The sequence below is a fragment of the Leuresthes tenuis genome, unplaced genomic scaffold (assembly GCF_036924035.1).
Source record: "Leuresthes tenuis unplaced genomic scaffold, fLeuTen1.0.hap1 SCAF_10, whole genome shotgun sequence".
NCBI classification, from domain to species: Eukaryota; Metazoa; Chordata; class Actinopteri; order Atheriniformes; family Atherinopsidae; genus Leuresthes; species Leuresthes tenuis.
Genome location: NW_027325364.1, coordinates 1564363 through 1592356, shown reverse-complemented (window position 1 = coordinate 1592356; position 27994 = coordinate 1564363). Strand labels below are relative to the sequence as shown.

Here is a 27994-nt window from a genome sequence, read left to right as displayed (position 1 = left end):
CTTTTTGTACACAAGTTGTTGTCAGTTTCAAAGCCTCCTTATGAGATGTTTTGATTGGTAAACTTGTCTTTCTGTAAATAAAACTGAGCTGTGTCCACTCTTGCAGCCCTGCCTGCAGCCCCCTAAGTGATAGGTAGCATTTACACCCAGATGCTGGCTTTTCTGATCAACGCTGTGCCGATCTGAAGCCGATTAAAACCCACGACTGCAAAAAGCTTTACAAAGTCAGAGTGGGTCAAGCAGACTTCTGACCAGAGTAAAAAGGTTTTAAGTCGGTAACTCCATGGCCTAATCATTGATAAAGCCAGTGATTCTGAGGAGAATGGTTCAGTAAGCCGGACTAATTTAAGTATAGTTTGATTTAAAGTTTAATAGTAGAGTTGGTTCGATGCCCACCGTCCCTGATCAGTGTTCTCAGGCACTGAACCCCAGCAATCAATCAATCAAACTTTATTTATATAATGGTTTTCATACAACTTTGATGCTCAAAGTGCTTTACAGAACAACAATAACAAACTATGTCAAAAAGCTCCAACAGATTACTGCTGAGTCCATCGTATAAAACATTAAAAACTGACCCGAGGAGGACATCAGAGAGGAAAAACCAGAGACCAGGTAAAAACATTAATACATAAGATAACAAAGCACAGACCCAGCAATGCATTTTATCCCCTGTCAGAGTTTCACAGCTTTATTTAAAAAGCAAAAGGCTCTACCAGAATAAAACCTGTGGAAAAGACATGCTGAGCTGTCCTGTGATATGTGATTTGTTGGGGTTCGTTCAAAGTTGTCACCCTGAGACAGAAACGGCGGTATTCTGGTCAAAGAAGGCACCTTTAAGAGGAATTTATCTCTCTGGGCTTCAGCACCGATTAACTAAAACTTCTGTTTCGTCCTGAGCTGTAAAAAGTTTCCTTCCATCTGTGTTTTAACATCAGTTTAACAGAGAGTCTGCAGGCCATCAGGAGACTGGATCAACTCCTTTGTTTGTGGGTGAGATCGAGGAAAAAACTGGGTGTATTATATCAAAAGTGTTTTATAACTCTGTTTAAAAAGCTGAAAGTTGGACTGTGAGAGAAGAAAAGACTTGGAGAGGTTCTTTGTTTTTACCTTTGTGTTAAATTTACTGCCCCCTAAAAACGATTAAATCGATTATCTCCTGAGTCATAAACGTGATTTTTATGATTTCCACCTTAACTGAGGCCAGAAATGCTGATCTGTTCGCTGGTTTGGTTTCATTACAAAGAAAATCAGCAGTTTTTACTTTTAAGAAGCTGAAACCGGAAGGTTTTTAGTGTTTTTCTTGTAAAATAAGAAGACATTTATCAGAGAAATGTGGGAAACACGAGATCATCAGGAGATTAATCAGGTAATATCAGTTTTGTGATAAATAAATGAAGAACTGGTAGCTGGAGATGTTTTCTGACCACTCTCAGGTCTCTCCTCTAAACTGAGGATGAACATTATCTCTTTGACCTCTTAAGTTTCACTCTTTTAAGTCTTTTTTATTCTCAGGGTTTCATTTTTCATCCCGATTCCAGCTGCAGCGAAACAAGCCCTCAGAAAAGTGTAAAAAGATAAAAATGTGTGGTTTCCTTACCTGAGGCGGCGAGCGTGAGAGCGACGCAGAGTGTGAGCAGCGTCTCCATCTTTCTGCAGGAAATCGGACGGTTGTGACAAAGATCTCAGTGTGTGCGGCTGCTGGAGTCTGTTTCCACTCAGAGAAAGACTCCTTTATACACCTGCACTCAGGTGGAGGAGGAGGACGGGGGGGCTGGGTGTTTCCCATCATGCCCTGGGATCTTCAACAATAGAGCTCCACTCTGTGGTCACAGGCAGCCGACAGTTTGCTGCTGATTTCTCAGTAAATAGATCTGATTTTCTTTATTATATGCTCTTATTTTGGTGAATTTGTAACCGAGATGATGAATAAAGTGAGTTTCAGAAAAGATTCAGCTTCATTTCTTCATGTATCTCCATTAAAACAGGAAACAGCTGCAGAGATTCACTGAAACATTATCAAACATGAATATAAATCCAGAATCTGAGGCAGAAACAGGGTTGGAGACTTTTCTGTTTGCTGCTGCCTTTGATTAAATCAAATCTGAACCTTCTTCTCACGCTGCACTTAAACTTTTATTCTGTTTTATCTGCCTTGTTCAGTTTTTATTTCGGTCTCCATCCCATATACTTAATTGTAGTCACATTAATGTGATTAATGTCTTTTTATGACACCTATTACTTTTACCTGCTGTATATTTCATGAAATGCACTTTGAACTGCCTTGTTGTTGAAATGTACGATACAAATAAACCATCATTTATTTAGGCAAATATTTTCTTTAAATGGCTGATATTGAAGTAAATACAACAGCTTTAAGACTGACTGCTAAGAACTGCACAACTAACCTAAACAGTATCAAGTTAACTAAGTTTCTGCCCCTGTTTTACCAACGCACCTCTCCAGGTACACAAATCTCTCCTCTCCAGGTGCTCAAACCCAACGCCCCTCTCCAGGTGCTCAAACCCAACGCACCTCTCCAGGTGCACAAATCTCTCCTCTCCAGGTGCTCAAACCTCTCCTCCCCAGGTGCACAAACCCAACGCCCCTCTCCAGGTGCACAAACCTCTCCTCTCCAGGTGCTCAAACCTCTCCTCTCCAGGTGCACAAACCCAACGCCCCTCTCCAGGTGCACAAACCCAACGCACCTCTCCAGGTGCACAAATCTCTCCTCTCCAGGTGCACAAACCCAACGCCCCTCTCCAGGTGCACAAATCTCTCCTCTCCAGGTGCTCAAACCTCTCCTCTCCTCTCCAGGTGCACAAACCCAACGCCCCTCTCCAGGTGCACAAACCCAACGCCCCTCTCCAGGTGCTCAAACCCAACGCACCTCTCCAGGTGCTCAAACCCAACGCACCTCTCCAGGTGCTCAAACCCAACGCCCCTCTCCAGGTGCTCAAACCTCTCCTCTCCAGGTGCTCAAACCCAACGCACCTCTCCTCTCCAGGTGCTCAAACCCAACGCACCTCACACACACACAGAGACACAGAGACACAGCAGTGGGTTTCAGATGCTTTTTATTGATGATTGGAGACAGAAGTGATCAATGGAAACTGTTTGATTCAAACTGAATTATGGGTGATGAAGCAGTGTGATGTCATCTGAGAGCCTGATGATGTCATCAGTTCAGCTGTAGGCATCTTTCTCAGTCTGTGATTGGCTGGATGGGGAGGCCACTGGGAGCTCAGGTGTCAGCTGGGGCGGGACAGGCTCCGCCTCCGACTCACCTGGCAGAAAAAGTTAGAGCAAAGAATTAAACTGTCCTTACGGCTGTTTTATCTTTACAAAGAAAACCGAATTTAACTGAAATCTCAGTGCCGTCGGCTCGTTGCCGTGGTTGAAAATTTTTTTTTTTTTTTATCTTTTCCTCGAGCACAGCTACTAACATGTTTTAACTCTCTAATTAACTAGTAAAAGACACTTCAACTAGTGAGAATAGTGAAGATCTTCGACTAGTAAACATTTATAAACTCATCGAGTCAAAATGTCTCCTTCGAATGGATTTATTGGGCCTCACTAGTTAACTGTCAAAAGTTACTTTAACTAGTTAACTAGTAAGGTGTTAAATCCTCACTAATAACACTTTATTTTGGCTCTCACTGGTTAACTAGTAAGACTTTGAGTGTTACTAGTTTGGTTAAGAGAGCCACTAGTCTGTCAAAAAGCTGACTAGTTTGGATTTTGCTACCAGTGCAGCTACTGGTGTCACTAGTAAGGATTGTGTTGGAACTAGTTCAACTAGTTAGTGACAGAAACCATCAGTCACCTGTCAGTCGGGTCAGTCTGGCTCCCAGCTGATCCCAGAAGGAGCAGGAGCTCCGACTCAGACCCTGCCGATGCTGGAGGGCGGGGCTTAGCTCCAGGTAGGTGGGCGAAGACTCGGAGGCCAAGACCGGCCGCCAGCGGGGCAGAACTGACTCCGCCCACACGCGGGAGGGGTTTGGGTTTCTGGAATAACATCAGAAAAGGAGAAAAATCAGCTTCCGCAGGACTGGTTCCAGAACTGTCAAAGCAGCGGGTTCAGAGTTGGTCTGACCCGGTCCGGATGAAGCTGGAGACGTAGGTCATCGTGGCCAGAGAGAGGCGTCGGTCAGAGGAGGCGAAACGCTGAGAGCTCATTGGATGAAAAGGGGCCCCGAACACGAACTGAAGGTCCAGAGGAACAAACACATCCGCCCTGCAGACGACAGCAGAGCGGTGAAGTCCTAAAACATCTTCTCTTGTTAAACATTTTCATTCATTTTCTCTACTATAAACACTTCCTGTTAGCTGTGAGCTAACAGCGTCACATTTTCTCCAGTTTACTGGAACATTTTGAACTTTAATTCAGGGGATAATTCAGGTAAAACATGTCCGTTACCTGGTGGAAGAGACAAGACTTGATGCGTTTTGTAAAGAAGTCGTCATCGGTACCTGTTATGAGCGCTGGAGGCCGGTTGGTGGTACAGGAAGACGTTAGCTCTGCTGTTAGCCCAGTGGGTCGCCATCTGCAGCGTGGGGCAGATGACGAACAGATCTCTGCAAAACAAACAAACAGGATTTCTTTCCTCGTCGTTCCTGCTGGAGCCAGAGCTGCTCTCCAGATATTTGTGCTGAAAACTGCCCTCAAAGTTGTTTAAAATCAGCTGTAAGTGACATGTCACAGGGGGCACAGTTTGGACAGCTACAGCTACAAATAGCTAAAATCTACAGCTGACGATAGAGTCAGCCAGCAGTTAGCGAAACAGTCATAAAAACATGGTACAGTCTGAGTGTGGGCTGCTCTTGGTTGTGTTGGTGCTGTTGTTGGTCCTTTAGCTTTACTTTAAAAGCATGAAGTCAAAGTGGACAAAATCTGCTTTGTGATGGAGTGAAACCAAGAGTTTTCCACCTCCATGACGGTGTAAAACAGCCCCGACACCATTGATCCAACCACCCAGAGCCACAGTAACGATGCAAGGTCTGGGCGATAAACTAATCAAACTAATAGAGTTAACTTCAGATCAGAGTTTAACCAAAGTTAGAGTTTATTAATCTGTTCTTTATCATCTTTGCTGGATCTAAACCACTGACGTAGTGGGAGCTGTTTGCTACTCTCTTCTCTCCCAGGTTTCGGCTCAGTTTCCCTTCTTGTCAGTCAGTAACTAGTTTAAAGGCGCACTACCGCCAACTAGTGGACGGGAGTGTTCAAACAGTTCTGTGGATGGATGGACTGAGAGTCTGTATTTCTGTCATTTTCAGATCACACCCTAAATAAAAATAGGTCCCGCATTTGTTTTTTGATATTTTCGTCATTCAGTCTGAGACAGTTTTCCTCCCCCCTTTCGACTCTTCATTAGTTGCTTCATGGCTGCAGGATGATGCTGTTTAAGTCCAGAACTGACGGATCTGAGCTCTGTGACCACTTCAAAAACATTTCATTCGTTCTTTTGTTCGCTAATTAAATATTTTTACTCCTCCTCAGATTCCCTGCAGCACCTCTGAAGACACCCGAATAACAGAAAAGCTCTGATTTAAGAGTTATTGATGATTATTTACCTTAGCTTGATAATAATTTAGCTTGTTGTGCACCATTTTTTTTTTTTAATGAAGCATTTCTGAATGAGTTTTTTGCTCATTTTGAGTTTAATTTTATGATGACATCACGACTTTTGTTCAAAATGATCAATTGTTCCTCGAGACTCAGCCTGAGCGCCGTTTCAGCAGCTGTTTCCTCCCATTTCTCACCTGGTGGCGTTGTTGAGCGCTCTGGAGAACAGGTTGTATCCAGCAGCTGATGGACTGTGATCCAGAGAGTAGAACCAGGCCGCCGCCTCCTTCAGCAGCTCGTTTTCTTTGGCCCCGCCCAGTGAGCGGCTGAGAGCCTCATAAAACGCCGTCTTACCGTCGGCACGACCCTGCAGAGCCTCGAAGTCCTGAACACGAGGAGAATCGTGTGATCAGCCTCGTCTCAAACATCAAAAACAGTCTGAGGAGTCTGTCGTTAAACTGCGACCTCTGACCTTTATCCTGCGAGCTCGGCTGATCAGACCGTCGTGCTCCGAGGTTCCCAGCAGCAGGTCGACTCCGTGGAAGGACGCCGACTGAGAGGCCGACTGACGGACTGGCGACCAGGACTGAAACGGGCCGCTGACCGCCAACAGCTGCAAGCACACAAAAACGGGTCAGACTGGCAGAACCTGGAACCTTACATCCCAACCCGACCTGGAGTTTAGACTCTACTTTGGTCTGAGCAGCATTGAGCTTCTGAACCGGTGTCGCTCTGAGGCAGGCGGCCATCTTGTCATCATCGGTGAGGTCAGAGGTCACGCAGCCCAGTTCCCGGGCCAAACTGACCGCCTGACGTCTGGAGTTGGAGGCGGTCTGAACCAGAGTCGGAGAGAACACAGAACCGCCCTGCAGCAGGAAGAGAAGAAGAAGAAGACTTTGTTTTGTGTGAAATTTTAAAAAAAAGGTGTAAAAGCAGCTTTCAGCCAGGTTATTGATCGAAGTAAATCCAACTGCTACGATTGATTACTGTCACAGATCCGAACACCTCAAATGAAAACAGATGTTAGCACAGCTGGATGTTAGCTAGAAAGCTAACAGCTGGATGTTAGCTAGAAAGCTAACAGCTGGATGTTAGCTAGAAAGCTCACAGCTGGATGTTAGCTAGAAAGCTAACAGCTGGATGTTAGCTAGAAAGCTAACAGCTGGATGTTAGCTAGAAAGCTAACAGCTGCTGTTCTATAGTCCTTATCAATATCAGGAGGGATGTTTGGAGATAAGTGTGTGTTTTTGGTCGTATCATCCAGCGTAACAGCGAGTTCAAAGGCTAAGAGTATTTATTCACCGATTAATCAATAGAATAATTGATTACCTAAGTAAGCTGCGTCAAAAAACTGATCAACTGAAGAAAAAATTGTATTTTTCTGAACTTTTGACACCAAATAGTCGACAGAAGTAGCAGAAAGATGCAGCTGAAAGTCTGATGATGAACCGGAGGAAAACATCTTCTCACCATCAGCATCATCCGCTGGAACAGAGGAGAGGAGGAGGAGAGGAGGTGGAGGCTGGTGATGTCAGCACCACGACGCTCCGCCCCCACCGTCACGCTGCTGTTGTCTCCGCCCACCAGCGAGATGTGGGCGTTGACCCACCGAAGCGCCGCCTCCTGGTCCGACAGGCCGTAGTTACCGTGGAGACCAGATGCTTCTGGACACAGAGAGGAGGATGAGGAGGAAGATGAGATCACTCTGTGTGTGTTTACCTGCGTTTGTGTGGTTTTATCTACCTGTGTGCAGGAATCCCAGCGCCGCGGTCCGGTAGCTGGCGGTTACCACAACGATGTTACCCACGGCTGCGAGGGTGGAGCCATCCAAGAGTCCTGGGCTCTGATTGGCTGAAGGGTTGTAGAAGAAAACCAGGACCGGGACACGCCCTCTCTGTAATATTAGTTTAATCTGTTTCAGAGTCGAGTTGAACGTGTTTTTCTTTTGGTTTCATCTTTTTGGGCTGCTTCACATCTTCAGGGTGTCTGATGTTTCTGATTTACTGCTTCGGGTTTCTGTTTTGTACTGTCGGTTTCTGAAATGCATCCCCTGATCCTAAACTATTTCCCTCTGGGATCAATAGAGTACAACACTATAATCTATATCTATATGTAGAGCTGGAGTGTTTCTGACTGCAGGAACAGCTTCATTATGTCTGTGTTACTGCATTAAAATCACAGCAGATGTGCAGGTGACAGCTAACAGCTAGCTTTACAGCTAACAGCTAGCTTTACAGCTAACGCAGGTAAATGACGGCGTGTCCTCAGCCAACGGACAGACAGACAGAAACTAACCCTTCACCAGCGTCCTGCTGAAGCCTCGATGGTTGAACTAACAGGTATTTTTAAACAGATCTACCTCATCTGAATAAGAACAATAAATAATAAAGTGGATAAATATATTTTAGTGACTCTAACAAAAGTAGCTGGAACTTAAATACTTTGGACATGTTTGACTTCAAGAACAACTTAAATGATTGATTGCACCTCTGTCTGTCAGGGTTTTTTCATATTTAGAGGGTCTGGGGTTCTGTTTTCCTCTAAATGAACAAATAAAAGTGAAGTCAGGACTCACCAGAGCAGCAGGAGTGAAGATGTTCAGGTGGAGACAGTCCTCACTGGAAGCTGCAGACTCCACATCGCCGGGCTGGATGCAGCCGGGGCTGAAACAGACAGATTCATTATTCTGTTGGAGGAGCCTTTTAAAGACAGAATACTGTGAACACTCCTGATCTTAAAAGGATCAGCTGTCTCCGTTCTGGCTTTGTGTTCAACAACAGATATTTTCTCATCTAGTCTCAAGCTTTAGATTCTGATCACTCCTCTGCTACGTTTCCTTCGCTCTGAACTGCCCGATGAGGTCAGATAACGACCTTTGACCTCATGAGCAAATAACAATAGCAGACGTCACTAATCAAATACGATCTTTACGGTGCAGTTTGTCAGGTTACCAGGAGGACTCAGGACGCAGATGCAGGTTCCAAGATGGTTTTATTTAAATAAAACAAGACAGATCGCGGCACTGCAGCGCAAAAGAAAAGAAATAAAACTCCTAAAAGCTCTCCTCTGTATCTGTGGTGGAGAAGGAGCGCAGCTATGAAAGTTAAACATAAAACTCTCCAAACTGGGAGGAACACAGAAATGCTATGAACACTTAAAGCAAAGACTCGCTCTCGAAATGAGGCGGAATAAAAGAAAGGCTCATTCTTTACAAAACAGAGGCTCTATGAAGCTTTAACTTTAACTTAAAGCTCTCCTTTAACGGAGGCGACTGAAGAGTAACAACGAAAAATCACTCCTAGAAAACAGAGGAAAAACAAAGCTATGAAACTTACCGTTACAATAAATAAACTAAGGCTATGGAACAAGAATAAATTACAAAACAAGATGCACTGCAGGAGAGTCGCTCACTGCAGGCTGGAGGAACTGTGGGTTCAAGACAAGACAAAAGGCTGGTAATGAAGCTCAAAAGGAGACAAAATACTGGCACAAGACAAGGGAAACAGACTATTTGAACACATGAGGGACCAAAGGGAACAGGTGGAAACACCTGGGAATCAGGGAAGACAATCAGAAGAACACGGGAGGAAGGGCAAGATACCTGAAACCAGAGGAGAAGGCGAGTGATTTTTCAAAATAAAACAGGAAATGACAAGACATGGAACGGAAAATAAACCGTGACACAGTTTGTTTGCAGCCCAACATGTGAGATGATTGAACTGGATAAAAGACCATCCAGCACCGTGTCAGGTAGGCTGAGAGAAAACCAACACTGAACAGAGGAGGCCTCAGATCTGGACTTTTAATTTCACTCAACAGTCAAATGAACCAGCTGGAAAACACTGAGGTGGAGATCCTTAACTGATACTTATTAAATACCACATGTGAATAAAAGCTCAATCATCTCAAAATAATGTTGATGTGGTCCAACCGTGCCCCCCCACAGGTGCTGACGGGAGTTTAGTACTAACAGACCATAGAAACGGCACTGACCGTGGTTTGGTGGCGTCCCAGGTTCCCATCCAATTAGCTGGCTGCGCTGCTTCAAAGCGGAGCGATCCTATTGGTGGACGGGCGTACGGGACTCCGAGGAACTGAATCACCGTCCTGCTGTCTGATGCCACCGCGGTTTGGACAGCGACGCCCTGCAGTGTGCCGTGACCCGGTATGGAGACGGTCGTAACCGATGGCAACCGCTCTGAAGAAACAAACATCAGTGACTGACATTGCTGTGAGCAGCTGTTCTCATTGGCTGATTAGCTTACCTGTACTCAGGTACACCTGGCGGGCAGGCTCTCTGATGACCAGCCGGCATGAGGACGTGGGTCTGGAGGAGCCAGGGGCGGAGCTTAACCCACAGGCTGTGGTGTCAGGGTAGAGGACGCAACGAGTGGCAGACTCCGCCTCACTGAGCGACATGGCGACACAAGACTCCGCCTCCTGACAGGCTGCGAATGAGAAGCAGCGTCAGGGTTCACCTCTTTAACCCTCATCATCACTGACTATCATTTAAAATGTGGTTACCATGGAGACACCACTCCCTGGTCTTGTCCCGGTCAGTCGCGATGTCACGGCTCACGTGGATGACATCATACGTCGTAAGAGACGGGTCGATCAGCACCAAAGACTCAGGGACGGGACGCCACTCGTCCATCGACACTGAAAGAAAGTTCCCGTAAGTTTTCACTGTTTTAACTGCTATCGCTACGGTAACCAGCAGCCGCAAACGATTATTTAGGTGTTCGATTAATCAGATAAAAAATACTTTAATAATAACTATTTAAAAGATAAAAATGTACATTATGAATCAGTTTTTATGTGTAGCCACAGTTATTGCTGGGTGAGAACAGCAGCTATTAGCTTTCTAGCTAACATCCAGCTGTGTTAGCATCTGTTAGCTTCTCTCCTGCTGTCTCTGCTTTCATAAACTATTTTAATGCAGCTGAAATCCTTATAAAGCATCTTATATTCTGTTTTATTGTCTGTTATCAGACAGCACAGTTAAGACGACACCTTAACCAGCAGCCTCTGATGTTACAGATACAACACAGTCTGATATAATGAGCTGTTTTTATTCTGGTTGGACTTTGATGTGACTCAGAATATTGATTAACAGTAACAGCTTCTAGGCTGAAGCTGCTCTGATGGGCAGAGGCACATTAAGGACAATATGATGGTGTGCTTGTGCTAGCTGGTAGTTCTGGGGACATTTCAACAGACATTAGCCACTTTTTGTCTAATATTATAAACACAAGTTGCTTTTTGGAAGAAATACGGGACAGAAATGAAAAAGCGTCTCTACTGCCCAGCCCAAGCCTCAGCGTTCCTCTGTTCTCTGCTAGCTTCCTTCTGTTCTCTGCTAGCTTACTTCTGTTCTCCGCTAGCTTACTTCTGTTCTCCGCTAGCTTCCTTCTGTTCTTTGCTAGCTTCCTTCTGTTCTCTGCTAGCTTCCTTCTGTTCTCTGCTAGCTTCCTTCTGTTCTCTGCTAGCTTCCTTCTGTTCTCCGCTAGCTTCCTTCTGTTCTTTGCTAGCTTCCTTCTGTTCTCTGCTAGCTTCCTTCTGTTCTCTGCTAGCTTACTTCTGTTCTCCGCTAGCTTACTTCTGTTCTCCGCTAGCTTCCTTCTGTTCTTTGCTAGCTTCCTTCTGTTCTCTGCTAGCTTCCTTCTGTTCTCTGCTAGCTTCCTTCTGTTCTCTGCTAGCTTCCTTCTGTTCTCCGCTAGCTTCCTTCTGTTCTCCGCTAGCTCCCTTCTGTTCTCCGCTAGCTCCCTTCTGTTCTCCGCTAGCTCCCTTCTGTTCTCCGCTAGCTCCCTTCTGTTCTCCGCTAGCTTCCTTCTGTTCTCCGCTAGCTTCCTTCTGTTCTCCGCTAGCTTCCTTCTGTTCTCCGCTAGCTTCCTTCTGTTCTCCGCTAGCTTCCTTCTGTTCTCCGCTAGCTTCCTTCTGTTCTCCGCTAGCTCCCTTCTGTTCTCCGCTAGCTCCCTTCTGTTCTCCGCTAGCTTCCTTCTGTTCTCCGCTAGCTCCCTTCTGTTCTCCGCTAGCTTCCTTCTGTTCTCCGCTAGCTTCCTTCTGTTCTCCGCTAGCTTCCTTCTGTTCTCCGCTAGCTTCCTTCTGTTCTCCGCTAGCTTCCTTCTGTTCTCCGCTAGCTTTCTTCTGTCCTCTGCTAGCTGCCTTCTGTTCTCTGCTAGCTTCCTTCTGTTCTCTGCTAGCTTCCTTCTGTTCTCTGCTAGCTTCCTTCTGTTCTCTTCTTGTGTTTGTTCCGCTCAGTGGACTCGATATGTGGACTGGCTGCTTTCTGCTGAGGGCGACCACTGAGCAGAAAATTTTGGTGGGAGTTAAACAAAGCATATAATTTAAATTGAGTTATTTTTGCAATCGAGTTAATAGAACCGTTTATCGGTAGGAGGTATGTTAGTAGACCCTGTAGTTGCAGAAGCAGTAACCATGTTAGTAGCAGCTGGTTGTCGTGTCGCAGCATTAACAGCTGAAAGGTGTTTCAGTCTCACCGTTGTTTTTGGTCGATGGCAGGCTGAACGGAGGACAGAGAGCAGGAGAGGAAGTCCACTGATTAACTGAAACACAGACGGGTCACATCGTAAAACACCTTCGTTCCACTTGTATCTGTGAGTAAGTTTGTGTATGGGTGTGTGCTCTCTACCAGGTTTCTGGTACCAGCCGAAGGGCTCTGGCGCCGTCTTGACTTCGGATGGTCGGCAGTCCTGAGTCCTCCAGGTTGTCGCGTCGTCTTCGCTGCAGGTCTGAACCCCGAGACTGATCAGAGCCAGACACACGACACCTGAAGCACCTACACACAGTAAATCAGTGTTTACATGGAGTCAGTTAAGAACTGTTGACCAGTTTTAAAACTTCTGTTCCTGTCTGAAGAAATCAAGAGGAAAGTTTTCTTTCCTTTCATCCAAATCAGTTTTTTCTTTAAGAACCACTGAGACAGAGAACCTAAATTCAGCATTCAATGTCCCAGCTTTCTACTACCTGAGTTCTCTGAGTAGGTCCTGACACAGCCTGCGGTTTAAATCAAACCTCACCTGGCTTTCTTTCAAAGTGTCACTGCAGACAAACATCCACACATCATCACCTCTCTATCGGGGTTCCCCAAGGCTCAGTACTGGGACCCCTTCTCTTTGGAAAAACACTACCTTCTCAGACCCAGACATGCACTTGCATGGCTTCATGAGCTGTTCATTTAAAACTGCAATCTCTGGATAGCACAAAAGTTTGATGTTTGAATGGTTTAAACAGCTTAAAATATGCAGGAGTTTTTGAGAAGGAGGAAAACAAGAGTTAAACAACATTGACACACTGTTAAAACAAAGCAACGAGGACAAAAAAGAAACCAGCACAGAAAGTTAGCTAACATGGATACCTGGTGCTTTGGTGTCCCGGACAAAACCGATTCCACGGCAACAAGGATCCTCATCACAGCGGCGCTCACACTCCATGAACCTGGACACACAAACAGCTGGATCACATCCTGATGCCTCACAAAGAAAGCTTCCTTCAAACATTTCCTCTCATGAATCTGTCTCAAATGATGACTTTAATTTAAAGAAAATCAACCGACTGACTGTGGTCGACATGAGAGAACACAAAGCTGACAGAGTTGTGTCACAGGAAGGCTTCTAAAATGGATTTTACATGTTAACCCCAAATTGTTTTAATTAAAAACAGAAAAAACGGCTTTTGAGTGTATGAAAAGGTGTTTGTGAGTGTTACCCCTCAGACAGCGGTGTGGTTTCTTTTAGCGTGACCCGGCTCCGTACAGAGTAAGAAACCATCTTCTGGAAGGAGACTCTCTCATAGAAACTCTTCACGGGTCCAGTCAGGTCCACTAAACACACAAATACAGAGAATAAATGAGATCAAACAGCACTACAGGTTAAAAGTTAAAAACTGTTTCCTCTTTGGATGTAAAAGTAAAAAAATGTGGGAATCAAAACAAATCCAACATCAGTTTGAACGATTAAATATGTTTTCTGTGGGATTCAAAGCAAGAAATGTTGTAGATTTCTGTTTAACTATGAAGTTATTCATCAATAAGTGGCTCTGTACCCATCTTGCTGTAGGTGTTGTTGGGCGTTCGGTCCAGCAGGGGGCGACATGGACGTCTCAGAGGTTTGTCGTACGCGCCGCAGACTCTGCTGTCCGGATACAGCGAGCAGCTGAAGAAACCCGCTGAGTCGGCCTCTCTGAAGTCAGCGACAGAACACCGCCGCTCTTCATCACAGCCTGAAACACAGTCATCACGTTTAAAAGGTGCTGCCACCTGCTGGTGGAACAGGAAACACTTTCATCGCATGTCGTGTCACATTTTGGACCAGAACCTGCTGATAAATCAGTTGAAATAAAAGAAAACAAAAAGCTATGATTGGTCCTTCATATTTTCAGCAACGTCAGGGACAGAAATGGTCGAAATAATAAAACAGAAGTATCGTTTCTCACTGTTCCAACACCGAACAGGCGGTTTAAACTCAGACAAACACGTAAAGACAGAAAGTTTCTTCTTCTCTGTCACTTTAGAGTTTCCAAACTACGCTTTTACAAGACAAAATTATCAGAGAAGGAGGACAAGCTATATGTGACATACTTGTGAGACACCAGAGCAGTGCCTGCTGGGAGTTGTAGTTGTTCTTGTTCAGCCAGAAGGAGAGAGCCGGGAGCTTCCTCTGAGGGTCCACGATGACATCATCATCAGACAAAGATGCAAACTTCCGCTGCAGAGACGCTGCAAACACAAACATCCCAGCGTCAACACACAGCGACCCCCCCCCCCCCAATCATCCCAGTGAATACAGATCAGATACAGACCATCCAGAGGGGGACCGGACTCTGCTGCAGCACAGGAAGAACCAGAACCACCGACTGCTGAATCTGCATCTAACGCATAAACAAACAAAATGAGACACAAACAGTCAGATCCTCACATACATGAAGGTGAGCATCTACACCTGTGTTTGGGTACCTGTGTGCAGGTAGATGGCCTGGAAGCTGACGATGGAGGCCTGGTAGTCCTTCTTGTTCTTGCTGTCAGCTGGCAGCGCAGAATCAGCTAATCAAACAAACAAACAAACATGTATCTCAGTTTGTGTTTACGTGCTTGAGTCGTTCGGGGTTTTATTTTCTTACTGATTGTGAACTTTTGTCCTCCAAAGTCGAAGACGAAGCTCTGCTGCTGTTCGTTGTAGGAAAGCCCCGCCCCACAGATGCGGCTCGCCGATCCCTGTCCGGTCACATCCCAGTCCTGGTCCTCACACATAAGCGCCGAAGGAGCTCTCAGCCAACCGCACAGCAGAGAACCTGAGGTGGGCGGAGCCAGAGAGGAGTTTAAACAGATCAATTCATGACATTTCCTCACTTCTTTCATTGGTTGATTCATGCCATCACTTCAAATTAATTCTTTCACTCGTTCATCCTTCATCTTCCTCTCATCTGAGGAAAAATCAGTTCAGATGGGATATATAATCCCTCCAGTGGGTTCTGGTTCTGACCCGGGGCCTCCTCCCAGGAGGCATCCTAACCAGAGGAACCACCTCAGCTGACTCCTTTCTATGTGGAGGAGCAGTGGCTCTACTCCGAGCTCCTTCCCCCAGATGGTGGAGCTCCTCCCCCGGATGGTGGAGCTCCTCCCCCGGATGATGGAGCTCCTCCCCCCGGATGATGGAGCTCCTCCCCCCGGATAGTGGAGCCCCTCCCCCCATCTCTAAGGCTGAGCCCCGCCCCCCTCTGAAGGAAACTCATTTCAGCCGCTTGTATCCACGACCTCATTCTTTGGGTCAGAACCCAGATCTGTGAGCTCAGGTGAGGGTTGGAACAAAGATGGAGCAGGAACCTGAAAGCTTCTCCTTCTGGCTCTTCACCACAAATTATGTGTCTTTGTCAAACTGACTGAAGTCATTAGATCAACTAGAACCACAACGGACCGGATCAGCGCCCTCATTACTGTGTTATTCAGGGACTGGAGAGCCACAGAAGAGACTCTGATACCCCACAGAATCCCTCAGGGAACACGGTCATAAACCAAGTCCAAAAACACGTGGCCTGGATGGTCAAATTGGGAGGTGAAACGTCGCTCTGACTCAAGCTCTGATGGTTCCTTCCTCATCAAAAGGAACGTTTTCAAACAGGTCTCAGACTTACTTTCAATCATTTATTTATATTTAATATACTTACTGATTAAAGCCTTGTCAGTACCCTCCAGAGCTGTAGGGAGTGGGACACCCCTGAGCACTTTGGGCCACCTTTATCTTTGATCAACACCAGGTGGGGTTTAAGTTGAGCGAGAATTCATTGTGTGCCAAATTGGACCATCCGCTAAACTGAATCCAATTTGGCACACTTTTTCAATGACGAAAGTGTGCCAAAGTGAACCTTTTGTTTGCATGCTGCATTTTCAAACCCTTTTAACTGATGAAAAGTGCCCCATTTTTACTTGCTTTACTTTAGCAGACTTTTATCAGTTAAACGTGCCCCATATTTACTTGCTCCATTTTGGGAATTAGGGTCCTTGGCTTGGACAACTCAGCCACACTTAAGCGCTCCTCCTCGGGCACACAGTCCCATCAGCACCCGATGGAGCTCAGGTGTACAATTTGGGACACTTGTTCAATGACAGAAGTGTGACAAAGTGAATCATTCGTTTATATGTTGCATTTTCGGTTACTTAAAATACTTGAAAAAGTGGCCAATTCTTACCAGCTTCAGTTTGGGGCACTTTTAACTGATGAAAAGTGAACCCTTCATTTACATTTTCGGACACCTTAAATTGTCAAAAAAGTGGCCCATTCTTACCGGCTTACTTTGTGAAAGAACCAGGCTCCAGGCCCCATAACCTGGCAACCTCACCCGAAATTAAACACTCCTCCTAGGGCACACAGTCCCATCCGAGCCCCCTGGTACTTCATGGGACTTTGTTAAACAACAAGGCTCCAAGCTCTCTGACCTGGCAACCTCACCAGCATTTAAGCACTCCTCCTCGGGCCCACACTCCCGTCAGCAACCGATGGAGCTCCGGTGTAAAATTTGGGACACTTTTTCAATGATGGAATTGTGCCAAAGTTTATTCGTTTATATGCTACATTTTCGGGCACTTAAAAATGTAAAAAAAAGTGGCCATTCTTACCAGCTTCAGTTTGGGGCACTTTTATCGGTCAAGACTGCCCCATTTTTACTTCATTTTGGAATAATTTTAACTGATGAAAAGTGTGCCGTTCTTACTTTCTTTCAGTTTGGGGAACTTTAATCAGTTAAAAGTGCCCCATTCCCACTTGCCTCACTTTGGGGGCTAGAGTCCCTGGCCTGGAAACCTCACCCGCACTTAAGCACCCCTCCTCGTGCACAAACTCCCGTCCGAGACCCCTGGTGCTTTATAAAAGAACCAGGCTCCAGGCCCCCCCAGTCAGACCCGGAGCCAGGCTCCCTAAGTTCCCCAAGATGACTGAAAAGTATCCCAAAGTGGAAGGAGAGTGGCCCCTCTGATTTACTGTCAAAGTTCCCGAAAATGACCAAAAAGTGCCCTAAAGTTGGAGGGTGGTGAGATATGTGACTTTCCACCAAAGGGTCCCAAGATGACCAAAAGTATTCCAAAGTTGAAGGAGAGTGGCCTCTTTGATTTACTGTCAAAGTTCCCCAAAATCACCAAAAAAGTGGCCCATGGTTAATTGGCCACTCTCATTATCTTTGGGGCCTCTTGGAGCGCAAAGTATCCCCAAAATGCAGCCGCAGCAATGGCCAAGTTGAAATATTCCCTCATGTACATTAGTTAATGTGCTTCAGGGCTCATTCATTCATTTGTTTTGGCTCCCGTCTCCATGGTAACGCACCTCCGTTCAGGCTGTTCTGGTTCAGGATGAATCCGTCGCAGCAGGCGTCGCGGCTGCAGCCGTCCTGACAGAAACGGTGAGCGTCAGACAGAGAGGTCCGCCTGGAGGAGAACACCTGCGTCCTGAACACACCTGAGACCGCCTTCGTCATCCTCATCCTCACAAAACTCTGCTGCTGCATCCGCGAGGAAAACTCCGCCCCTAAAGCACAGAAGACACGTGAACGTGCAGGAACGCACACACCAACAACTACACCCCAAAGAGCAGCCCGGCTTTGCTTGTTGGGTTCAACATCACCTTTCTTCCTGAGTACCAGCAGCTCTGAAGCCCCGCCCCTCACTCTCAGAGAGCAGGTCAGCTGATCAAACAGCTCGGCCCGAGGATTACCCAGAAACCCGCTGGTCTGCGCAGCCACAGAGGAAACAAAAGAAAAGGTTTTCAGAAGGATTCCTTTTATCTTTATGCATATTTTCCTGTAAATAACAACAGTAACAATAAACAAAATCATTCACAAAACAGAGCAGATTCGTAACCATTTATTATACTTTATAACTCACACATACTCGTTTAATTCATTAAGTAATAATGATAAAGACATAATTTTCTCCTGAAGCGCTTCTTTGAGTGTGTGTTTACCTGCTGGGAGGCGTTGCAGTGTGTGTTCAGTGTGTTCGTGCTGTACAGTTCACACTGAGTCCGTCGGTCGAACAGCGCCACATGGTGGCAGGACGGTTCTGCTGCACAGGCTGAGACACAAACAGCAGGTACACAGAAACATGTTTAATGCATTTAGCAGACGCTTTTATCCAAAGACTTACAGGTAGGCAGGTAGGGTAAGGGGGTCTTGCCTAAGGACCCCTACTGGAGGTAATACCTTTCATGCAAGGGATTTGAACTCTGGTCTCCCACATTGAAGGTGGCAATCATACCACTACACTATCCAGTGCAGCCGGTAAGATATAACAAGCTATACAAAAAGAAGAAACCCACTAGTCCGACTCTAGTGCAGGTGCAGGCATAGAAGCTGCCGTTAAATCATTTGGAAGCAGAAACTCCTGTCGAGTGTCATCAGGCTAAATGTTATCCGGCTTTCACTCGGCGGCGGGGATCCCCAGGCTCCCCCTGCTCGCCATCTGAGCGCCTTTCAGTGCAGTCTGGCAGGAAATGCCAGGCGCTCACAGCCGTAAGTTTGGTTCTTCAACATTGAGACAATCAGACGACGACATCAACCTCCAGGGAAAGCAAGACGGCAGACCTGAGAGTTTCTGTTTCTGTATTTATCAGACGCTTCTATCCAAAGGGACTTACAAATGAAGATATAACAGCTTTATAAAAAGCTAACAATAAGCTACATAGAAGGAACCCAGGAGTCCGACTCTGTCAGAGGGGACAGAGCAGAGATAGGGTGCAGGCATAGAAGGAAGTGCAGAAAGATAAAGTGCAGAGATAGAGGGGGGAGGGAAGTACAAGGTAAGTGCTGGGATAGGAGATGCTCTCTGAAGAGCTGGGTTTTCAGGAGCTTCTTGAAGATAGACAGGGACGCCCCTGTTCTGGTAGCGCTCGGTAGGTCATTCCACCATCGTGGGACGACACATGAACAGAGTTTGGATTGTCTTAGGCGTGGTGTAGGAGCTGCTAGACGACAATCCTGGGACCAACGGAGGGACCCAGTTGGGACAGAAGCCTTTGCAAGAGCATTCAAGTAGATGTGTGAATATGGGATTCATCCTTCATGATGCAGAAAAGATAAAATCCGTCATCAGAGTGGGTTTCAGTGGAGGAACTGCCTCCTGTTACTGAACCCATTTAGCTCTGAGGCGCCGTTCTAAGGTCAGCGGGTCAGTAAATGTGCACATCGCATCATGGTCGAGTTTTCTATTGAGTCACCTTGGACACAGGTAGTCAGGTCAGAGGTCATCGTCTGCAGGACTTCGGTGTCTTCAGCTCCAACGATTAGATCTGATCCAGGAACAGCCTGAAACCTGCCGAGAACTACAACACAAACGATGGGATGTCGACAAACAAACTGAAAAAGGGAAAAAACTGCTCTCCGATTGGCTGCCCCGTCCTTACCTGAGCACTCGTCGTCTGTCAAAGCGCCATCACTGGTCGTCCACTCAAGCTCCGCCCCCTTGCTGGTGAAACACCTCCACCTGTTGGACAGAAAGTCAGGCTGCGCCGGCAGGAAGTCGCCTTGCTGTGAACACCTCAGGCGCCGCCTCTGACACTCCGTCTCACCTGAAAACGTTTGACACAAGCGCTCGTGGTACTTCTGTTCTCACAAAGCCGAAAACATTTCCAAACACAGGATTAAAGACTCACACTGACTGACAGACGAAGCCCCGCCAGGTGAGGAGCCTCTGGGACACCTGTTACAAAAGTCCCGCCCATCTTCTTCCTGATAGGTTCCCTGAGGACACAGAAGACACGCCCCCTCCTGGAAGAAACTGCCAGCGGGACAAACAACTGCAGAACCAGACGAGATGAAGAAAATCCTCCAGTTACGACGCAAATAAAGAAAATAAGGAAGAAGACTAAACTGCAGGTAAAGATCCGACACTGGTAGATTTGGTCCGAAACGGTCAAAGATATGAAGGGATACAGTTCTGCTCCGTGATGGAGCAACGAGTTTGATGGAGGAAACAGATAAAAACACCAGAATAAACGAGTGTGATCACAGACTCACCGCAGCCTGCGCCATCACTGTCCAGGTGGTAACCACGGGAACAACCAAAGCTCGGCGTAGTCACGGAAACCAGTTTGGGTTCTGATGTCAGCGTGGAGAGAAGTCCCTGAAGTCCCTCCAGAAGTCTGGAGCCGTTGAGGAAAAGCGCTGATGCAGAAACACCAGAAAGTTGGTCTCATTTCTAAGATTTCACAAACTGTTTCAGCTCCTGATGAGACTAAAAACGTCTGAACCCAGACCGTAGAACTCACCGACATCGTGGAGGTCGGGGAGGTCCGAGGTCGGGAGGTCGGAGAGGGCGGCGGTCCACCTGACCGTTAACCTGAGAGAGTCGCCGCCGTCACACTGCAGACTCACAGGCGAGTCGCCACACAGCGCCACGGAGCGACCCGATGATGGAAGCTACAGAAAAACATCAGATCAGATGAGGCGAGACTGAAAAATGACACGTCGACACGTTGGTGCGGTCCGGCTCAGGTCACCTGTGCAGAGCAGAGCCCCCTGCTGGTCATCAGGTTGAACAACAGGGACCGTAAGTCGCTGATCTGAGAGCAGGACGCCGGCAGCGACCACGCCTGAGAGGACGACACCGACTGCAGAGGCTGAGGCACTAAACACAAACAACACCAAGCAGTTCAGTCCCACCGGGTTCAATCACGGCTCGTCTTTAACGTGGCGGCGCCGCAGGCTCTTACTCTGACAGGCGCCGCTCAGCGGCTCGTTGCCTCCGTCCCAACGACGACTCGCCGTCTCACACAGGAAGCTGCTGACAGGTAGCGAGTTCTGGTAACCCTGGAGACAGATGAGGTCACAGCTCTGTCGTCCATTGGCTGCTGGGCGACAAACCAGTGCACCGTGGGTAATGATGGGGGCGGGACAGATAGGCCCTGCAGAAAAGGACAAATACAAGGACCAATCAGCAGGCTGGGCTGGAGATGCAGTTCCTCCGACGTCCACCAGGGGCTGAAAGTGTTTATCCATGTAATTATTGTTGATAAAAGTTAATATCTTAACCCTTATTTCTAACTTTTATCTATAAAACACGACAGAAAGCTCTTACGGTCACATGATGGCGTGCCTCCCGTCCGTGTCCCGCCCACTTCCTGTCCGACCTCTGACACACACCAGCAGGAGGTGACATCACACTGCAGTGGGGTGAAGGAGCCGTCGGGGAGACACTGGAGACCCTGAAGCTCACACCAGCTGGGACCTGAAGGCACCACAGACAGTTCAGAGTGGCAGGAGGCAGTGAACTCACCACGCACTGCAGCGTGTGTGTGTGCGTTTACATGTCAGCTGTCCCGTGGCGCTCCGTGTTGCTGCTTGCATCATCTCGCCGGTCAGAGGGTTCACGCACCAGCCTGCGGCGCCCCCTGTCTGCAGCACCGCGAAACGACCGTCCTGAAATGCACAAAAACAGTTCCAGGAGGTTTAAAAGTATTTTCAACCTCTGAAATTCTGACTTTTTATAAGATTGATAAAAGAAAAATGACATCAGTACAGTTTAGTTTATGTTGAGTGTTTGCAGAAGATGGCGTGTGTGTTTGTTCCTACCGCTTCACACTGCGGCTGGTAGGACGAGGCGGTGGTGATGTCAGAGCCTTTCATCCAACCAGAGAGCAGGGATTTAGCCTCAGCTCTCTGACAGCGAGTCAGACCTGCAGGACGAGACGGATTCCCACAGAAAACTGTGAGAGATGAACTTTAACCCTAAACATTTTAACAACCAGGTTTCAACAGGCTGCAGCTTTAAAATGGTCAAAGATGTAGTGAAAAACACTGAGTTTATGACCAAGGCAGAAGATTTAATCACCTAATTTGCATGTGGTGACATCACTCATGACATCACAACGTATTCTGAACACATTTCCACGTTTTTCTTTTCTTTTTTCCTTTTTGAACCTTTTCTGAACTCATGAACAAAGCTGTTCCAACTTCTGATCTTTCTCATGCTTTTTCTGTCATTTTATCCACATGAAACCAGCAGAAAATCAGTTTTCTTACACTTCGGCAGGCTGAGTGAGCGGCTGCTCAGGGAGTCGGGGATGAACTCTCCATCTTCATCGACACACCAACACTGACCTGAACAAACACGTGAAAAAGCATCTGAGAAGCTGCGTTGACTCTGTCTTTAGAGCGTGTTTGTGTCTCTGTGAACAGCTGGTCTGCATTGAGGGACAGAGTTTAGGGTTCAGAAAGGATTAAAGTGAAGTTATGATGAATCTAAACAGATTTATTCTCTGGAGGATATCAGTTACGAGTCACCGTATCCTCAGAGATGAAAGGTGTGTGTGAGACCTGTGCTGTGGTGACACTGAGTGTGCAGCCAGAGTCCGTCAGCATCACACTGTGGAGCGAACGGCTGGTACGAGCGACGCTGTGGAGGCAGCAGCATCTGAACAGCTGAGGAAGAACGACATCATCAGTGTGACATCAGCAAACGGGATTCAGCCAATCAGGAGAGCACACACAACCACCTCTGGAAGACCAGCTCAGACCGGAAGCCTCAGCGTTAAATATAAAACCTCAGAAACTGAGAGGATAAGATTCTCCTGTTTGATCTTTAAATAAATCAGATATTTAATGATTTTTTTGTTATTTAGCTCATTGGACGGGACCAACATGCAGCTGGGACTCACTGGAGAAAGCAGCCAATCGTAGCGCAGCGTTGGAGCGACTCAAAAGCCTCTCAGACACCTGCAGCTCCTTCTCTGATTGGCTGATCTGGAGCTCCTCAGGCGTCAGACGCAGTCCTTCAGCCAATAGGAATCCATATCCCAGAGGGAAGTGGGAGGAGTTAGAGAGAGCGATGACGTCTTTTACTTCCTGCCTGAACGCCGTGACCTCAGCGAGCGCCTTGGAGCAACGACCTGAAAACGAACGGGTGATCCACAGGTGAGCAGCTTCTGTACCTGATGGTTCTGTTCAGATGAGGATGAAACTAAGTCCAACGATCACCTTCAGCCACAAAGAAGCAGTTTTAATGATTTAATTATCAAATAACGAAAGAAAGTCGGGAGGAATTACACGGCCGAGAAGTGGCTGTAAAATTAAGCAGTGAAGGACTGACCTGTGGAGGACTGAAGCTTTGGTGCCATTCTCTCTGGACCTGAAACAGACACAACATCAATGTATAAAGAATATAAGGCATATATATATATATATACCATTCAGTTCAATTCAGTTTTATTTATATAGCGCCAATAATATAGTCCAATTCAAGCCAATTGGAATTAAATTAATTGTAATCATAATCCAATGAAATCCAATGAATTGATTTCAAAATAATCCAATTCATTCATATTGAGCCAATTCAAAAAACAATATCCTAGATAAGGAAACCAACAGATTGCACCGAACAATTAAACAGAACACTTAGAAGGGGATCTGACACTGTAAAATATTCTGACTCCGACTGATGAACCCTTTACATTTAGGTGATCACATGACCTCTCTTCCTCAAGTTGAAGGTGTATAAAATATACAAATGTTAGCTTTTATCATCAGAAGCATTTCAAATGTTGCCTTTAAAGTCCTGGGATGGAGCAGGTTTGTATTCCCAGAATCTTTATTGGAGCAGATCTACTTTAAAGTACTGGGCTGATGGAGCTGGGCTGATGAAAATCTTCTATCATCAACACGGGCCTTTATAGCAGATCTGCTCCTCAGATCCCGGACAAGCCCCCAATTAAGACATGAAAACGATTCAACTACAATAACAGGAACAGTGCTTCTGTGGAGCAGATCTACTTTAAAGTACTGGGCTGATGAAACTCTTCTATCATCAACACGGGCCTTTATAGCAGATCTGCTCCTCAGATCCCGGACGAGCCCCCAATTATAACATGAAAACGATTCAACTACAATAACAGGAACAGTGCTTCTGTGGAGCAGATCTACTTTAAAGAACTGGGCTGATGGAGCTGGGCTGATGAAACTCTTCTATCATCAACACGGGCCTTTATAGCAGATCTGCTCCTCAGATCCCGGACGAGCCCCCAATTATGACATGAAAACGATTAAACTCCTTTTCTTCCCAACTTCAAGTCTGTGATGCATGTGAATATCATGTTGAAAAGCCCCTTAGTGGAACCCACCCACCTCCCCAACCTGGGCCAGTAATCACAGACCATTTGATCGTACACTGCATTATTTTTCCTTACTTTAACCCTACATGGTTTACCGACCCAACTGTTCATCGGCCCTCTGAGAAAACATTTTTAAACCCGTTTGACACCTAATTGTAACCCTTTATCCTCGGTGATATCTTACATGTGACGGCGCCCCCTGCTGGCCCGGCGGTTACCGTCTTCCCCTCAGCGTCCACACAAAAGCAACGCGATCCAACGCACTGCAGGGGCAAGAAGTCTCCGTCCTCTGAGCATGCCGGGATGTGGATTTCAGCACCGGCAGCCATGTTTGATTTCACCTTCACGGCCATCGCTCGCGATCTCTCGCAACGGGACGGACAACGAGGTGGACGACCGGCGGTCCGTGACCCGGCCACCTCCTGACCCTGAGGGTCGACGCACCAGCACTCTGCACCCCGACACTGGACCTCCTGGAAAGCACCGCTCGGTGTGCAGCGCGGCACAAAGATGGCTGCCGTGTCCTTCTCAGAGCAGGAACGCAGCAGAGGAGTCAGAACCTGGAAATAAACGAGTTACCCGAGTGAAACACCTGTTAATAAACAGATCAACAAAGACAGAAGACACTGAGGCAACTTTAAACTCTAATTATTCTCCTTCTGATTGATAAAAGTACATTTTACTCTCCTTGATACCTAGTGTTTGCGTATCACTCCCAGAACGCGGCGGTGCGTCTGGTCTTGGATCAGCCTAAAAGAACACGCCCCCCTCTGTTCATTGAGCTCCTCTGGCTGCCCTTAGCCGCCCGCATCAGATCCAAGTCCCTGATGTTAGCTACAAAGAGCTTAATGGAGCGGCTCCATCTACTTGGATGCTCTTGCAAAGGCTTCTGTCCCAACTGGGTCCCTCCGTTGGTCCCAGGATTGTCGTCTAGCAGCTCCTACACCACGCCTAAGACAATCCAAACTCTGTTCATGTGTCGTCCCACGATGGTGGAATGACCTACCGAGCGCTACCAGAACAGGGGCGTCCCTGTCTATCTTCAAGAAGCTCCTGAAAACCCAGCTCTTCAGAGAGCATCTCCTATCCCAGCACTTACCTTGTACTTCCCTCCCCCCTCTATCTCTGCACTTTATCTTTCTGCTCTTCCTTCTATGCCTGCACCCTATCTCTACTCTGTCCCCTCTGACAGAGTCGGACTCCTGGGTTCCTTCTATGTAGCTTATTGTTAGCTTTTTATAAAGCTGTTATATCTTCATTTGTAAGTCGCTTTGGATAAAAGCGTCTGATAAATACAGAAACAGAAACAGAAACTCACATTTATTTCTATCTAACTGCCGTAAATGAGACTAACTCCTGAAGCCTCTCACATCTGAAGACGAGTTTTAAGACTCCAGATCTTACAGGGTCACTATTTGCAAGACCACTACTAGATTTTTCTGAAATTACTTCCCATCATGCACCTGGTGGACATTCTTAACAACAAAAAAGTTGACTGAGATGTGAGAAAGACCACCTTAAAACAGCCTGACATCACACAACTCTGTCAGCTTCTTCCGATTTCCTTCTGACTCTGAAAACTGTCTAAAACTTTAAAATAACCTGGAAAATCGTGTAGAATTTAATTGTAATATTCTTATATTGCAGGTATTTTATAACGATCGACCACGAATGTTTGAAATTTTTGCGGCTTTCCACATTTTTACGTCCTGAAGGAAACCCGGTAAAAGCCAAAAGCACGATTTCATTCATGATCATGTACATCTGATCATCTTGGATCTCGAGTTTGGATCTTCCACATCTCGTCTTTATCTGTAAGTTCTGGAGTCGCAGTTTCAGACTCGACTGATTTCATTTACTCAGACTTTTCCTGCAGTTTATCTGAGGATCTTGTCAGATTGGGGCTTTTATACTTCATTTATACCGTGGAAAAGCCGCGGTTTATCCACATTAGACCCCAGGTATGTGCTCCCAAGCAGGAAGTAATTTTCAACTGTACGAACCTCCGGTTCAGCAGAACCAAGCAGCCGTCCATGAGTCTGACGGAGAATTTTATCAACAATAAACTGGATACCGTAGTGGTATGATTGCCACCTTTCATGTGGGAGATCTGGGTTCAAATCCCCTGCATGAAAGGTATTACCTCCAGTAGGGGTCCTTAGGCAAGACCCCCTTACCCTACATGCCTACCTGTAAGTCGCTTTGGATAAAAGCATCTGATAAATGCATAAACATAAATATAAACAATGATTGGGCTCTGAGAAGTCCGCCTCTAACAGCTAAAGACCCTCAGAGAAAAACGGCTAATGATGCATTCAAGTGACGTGGTAAAAATATTAAATAACAACAAATAACAACTCGATTAAATCCCAGCCCTATGTGTGCCTGACCTGTTGGACCGAGGCGGCGTGCGAGCTGCTGAGACTCATCAGCGTGTTCTGGAGGGCGGAGAGGAAGGCGGGGTCCTCCAGGACCCTGCTGACAGACTGGACCAGGTCCTGGTTCCTCTGCAGACTGATGAGGACGCTCTGAGAGGACAGCTGGTCCAGACCGAGAGCCCCCCGCGATCCCACCGACCCACTGAAGTTAAAGGCCGCGGCGCTCTTCAGGAACTTTCCTCCAAACAGGTTCTCCTGGAGGCGCCGGGGGGAGGAGCGAGCCAGAGCCCGCAGAGCCCCGCCCACCGAGGGGAAGACACCGTGGAGGACTTCCATCAGGTGCGACAGGAAGGAGATCGGATCCGTTTCCACCGGCAGGAGGTCCCCGAGAGGCCGGAGGAGGGCGAAGCAGGAGCCCGGAGAACGACCGGAGGAGGCCCGGAGAGGAGGATCGATGGGACCGGCGAAGAGCCGGGACAGAGCCAGGCGGCGCTGAGAGAGACAGTCGGCAGGACCAGAACCTGTCGGAGGAGGAGAGTTAAACAAGAAGAATTAAAAACAAGAGGAAAGACGAGTTAAACCGAGACACGAAAACTGAAGATTTAAAAAGATAAAGAGCTGCTTCAGGGTTTCAGCCTGATTAGAATCAGTTACTTTTAATCTAATGACATCAGCATGAAATAAGAGAAATGGAAAAGGTTTACAGACTCTAAGAGAAGAGAATAAGAGAGAAAATGCAAAAGGAAACATTTTACTGGCAGATTCACTCACCGCAGGGCAGGGAGTCTCCGTGCCGCCGCGTCCCAGGCAGCTCGCTCCCTGTGGGGCCGACGCACCAGCACTGCCCCCCCCGCCGACACTGCCTGGAGCTGAAGGCGCCGCCGGTCTCACAGGACGGGACGAAGACGCCGGACGCCTCCGCCGCTGCCCGCCGCTCCTCCTCACAGATGGACGGACCTGGCAGAGCACAACAGGTTCAAACCTCTCTGAAACAGTGAATAATTCATCCCAACATTCATCAGCACTGCAGCTTAGACACAGTTTAAAAGCCTCAGGTGAAACAGGTGAGTTACATCTGAAGTGACCCGTGAGGGCGAGGCGGACTCCCAGCATCCTCCTCTGCAGCACTCTGTAGATGTTGGTCTGAGAGAAGGAGCGACCGGGAGGAAGACCGGAGAAGGCAGAGTCGTACACCTCAGACAGGAGGAGCTCCACACCTGCAGAGGAGGCACACCTTTATCACCTGTGATCAGGTCGGGTGTTTAAAGCAAGTTAAACAGCTCACAGGAAGTCTTTAACGGTTTCAGTGCTGCAGGGCAGTGATGTCACACTTTAAAACATTCAGAAATCATTTTAAAAGACGCTCACAGTTTCTTCTTCATAGCTGCAGCTGACACTTGAACGCAGGCCTCACAGCACAGTGAACACACCCAGACATTATT

The 27994-nt window shown here is 47.0% G+C and overlaps 1 protein-coding gene across 1 annotated transcript in view; it reads right to left on the bottom strand.

Moving 5' to 3' along the window:
- Positions 1-3060: 3060 nt before the first annotated feature.
- The window catches only part of tg (thyroglobulin), a 29407-nt gene continuing 4473 nt past the window's right edge, over positions 3061-27994 (bottom strand). Inside the window, exons 7-49 of the mRNA XM_072393479.1 lie at positions 27626-27769; positions 27324-27509; positions 26565-27073; positions 24359-24734; positions 23157-23195; positions 22726-22956; positions 22385-22489; positions 22091-22168; positions 21641-21744; positions 21376-21487; positions 21147-21296; positions 20782-20973; positions 20569-20696; positions 20338-20488; positions 20087-20233; positions 19723-19866; positions 19474-19638; positions 19288-19392; positions 18037-18146; positions 17698-17803; positions 17401-17601; positions 14708-14878; positions 14544-14630; positions 14390-14458; positions 14169-14306; positions 13634-13810; positions 13298-13412; positions 12948-13027; positions 12222-12368; positions 12070-12135; positions 10094-10228; positions 9835-10017; positions 9563-9767; positions 8145-8232; positions 7313-7463; positions 7040-7233; positions 6262-6435; positions 6042-6182; positions 5767-5954; positions 4474-4578; positions 4097-4237; positions 3827-4008; positions 3061-3287 (exon numbers count right to left, since the gene is read on the bottom strand). Coding sequence (XP_072249580.1) covers positions 3187-3287; positions 3827-4008; positions 4097-4237; positions 4474-4578; positions 5767-5954; positions 6042-6182; positions 6262-6435; positions 7040-7233; positions 7313-7463; positions 8145-8232; positions 9563-9767; positions 9835-10017; positions 10094-10228; positions 12070-12135; positions 12222-12368; positions 12948-13027; positions 13298-13412; positions 13634-13810; positions 14169-14306; positions 14390-14458; positions 14544-14630; positions 14708-14878; positions 17401-17601; positions 17698-17803; positions 18037-18146; positions 19288-19392; positions 19474-19638; positions 19723-19866; positions 20087-20233; positions 20338-20488; positions 20569-20696; positions 20782-20973; positions 21147-21296; positions 21376-21487; positions 21641-21744; positions 22091-22168; positions 22385-22489; positions 22726-22956; positions 23157-23195; positions 24359-24734; positions 26565-27073; positions 27324-27509; positions 27626-27769 — 6521 coding nt within the window. The 3' untranslated portion in view covers positions 3061-3186. The remainder of the gene's footprint in view (positions 3288-3826; positions 4009-4096; positions 4238-4473; positions 4579-5766; positions 5955-6041; positions 6183-6261; positions 6436-7039; positions 7234-7312; positions 7464-8144; positions 8233-9562; positions 9768-9834; positions 10018-10093; positions 10229-12069; positions 12136-12221; positions 12369-12947; positions 13028-13297; positions 13413-13633; positions 13811-14168; positions 14307-14389; positions 14459-14543; positions 14631-14707; positions 14879-17400; positions 17602-17697; positions 17804-18036; positions 18147-19287; positions 19393-19473; positions 19639-19722; positions 19867-20086; positions 20234-20337; positions 20489-20568; positions 20697-20781; positions 20974-21146; positions 21297-21375; positions 21488-21640; positions 21745-22090; positions 22169-22384; positions 22490-22725; positions 22957-23156; positions 23196-24358; positions 24735-26564; positions 27074-27323; positions 27510-27625; positions 27770-27994) is intronic.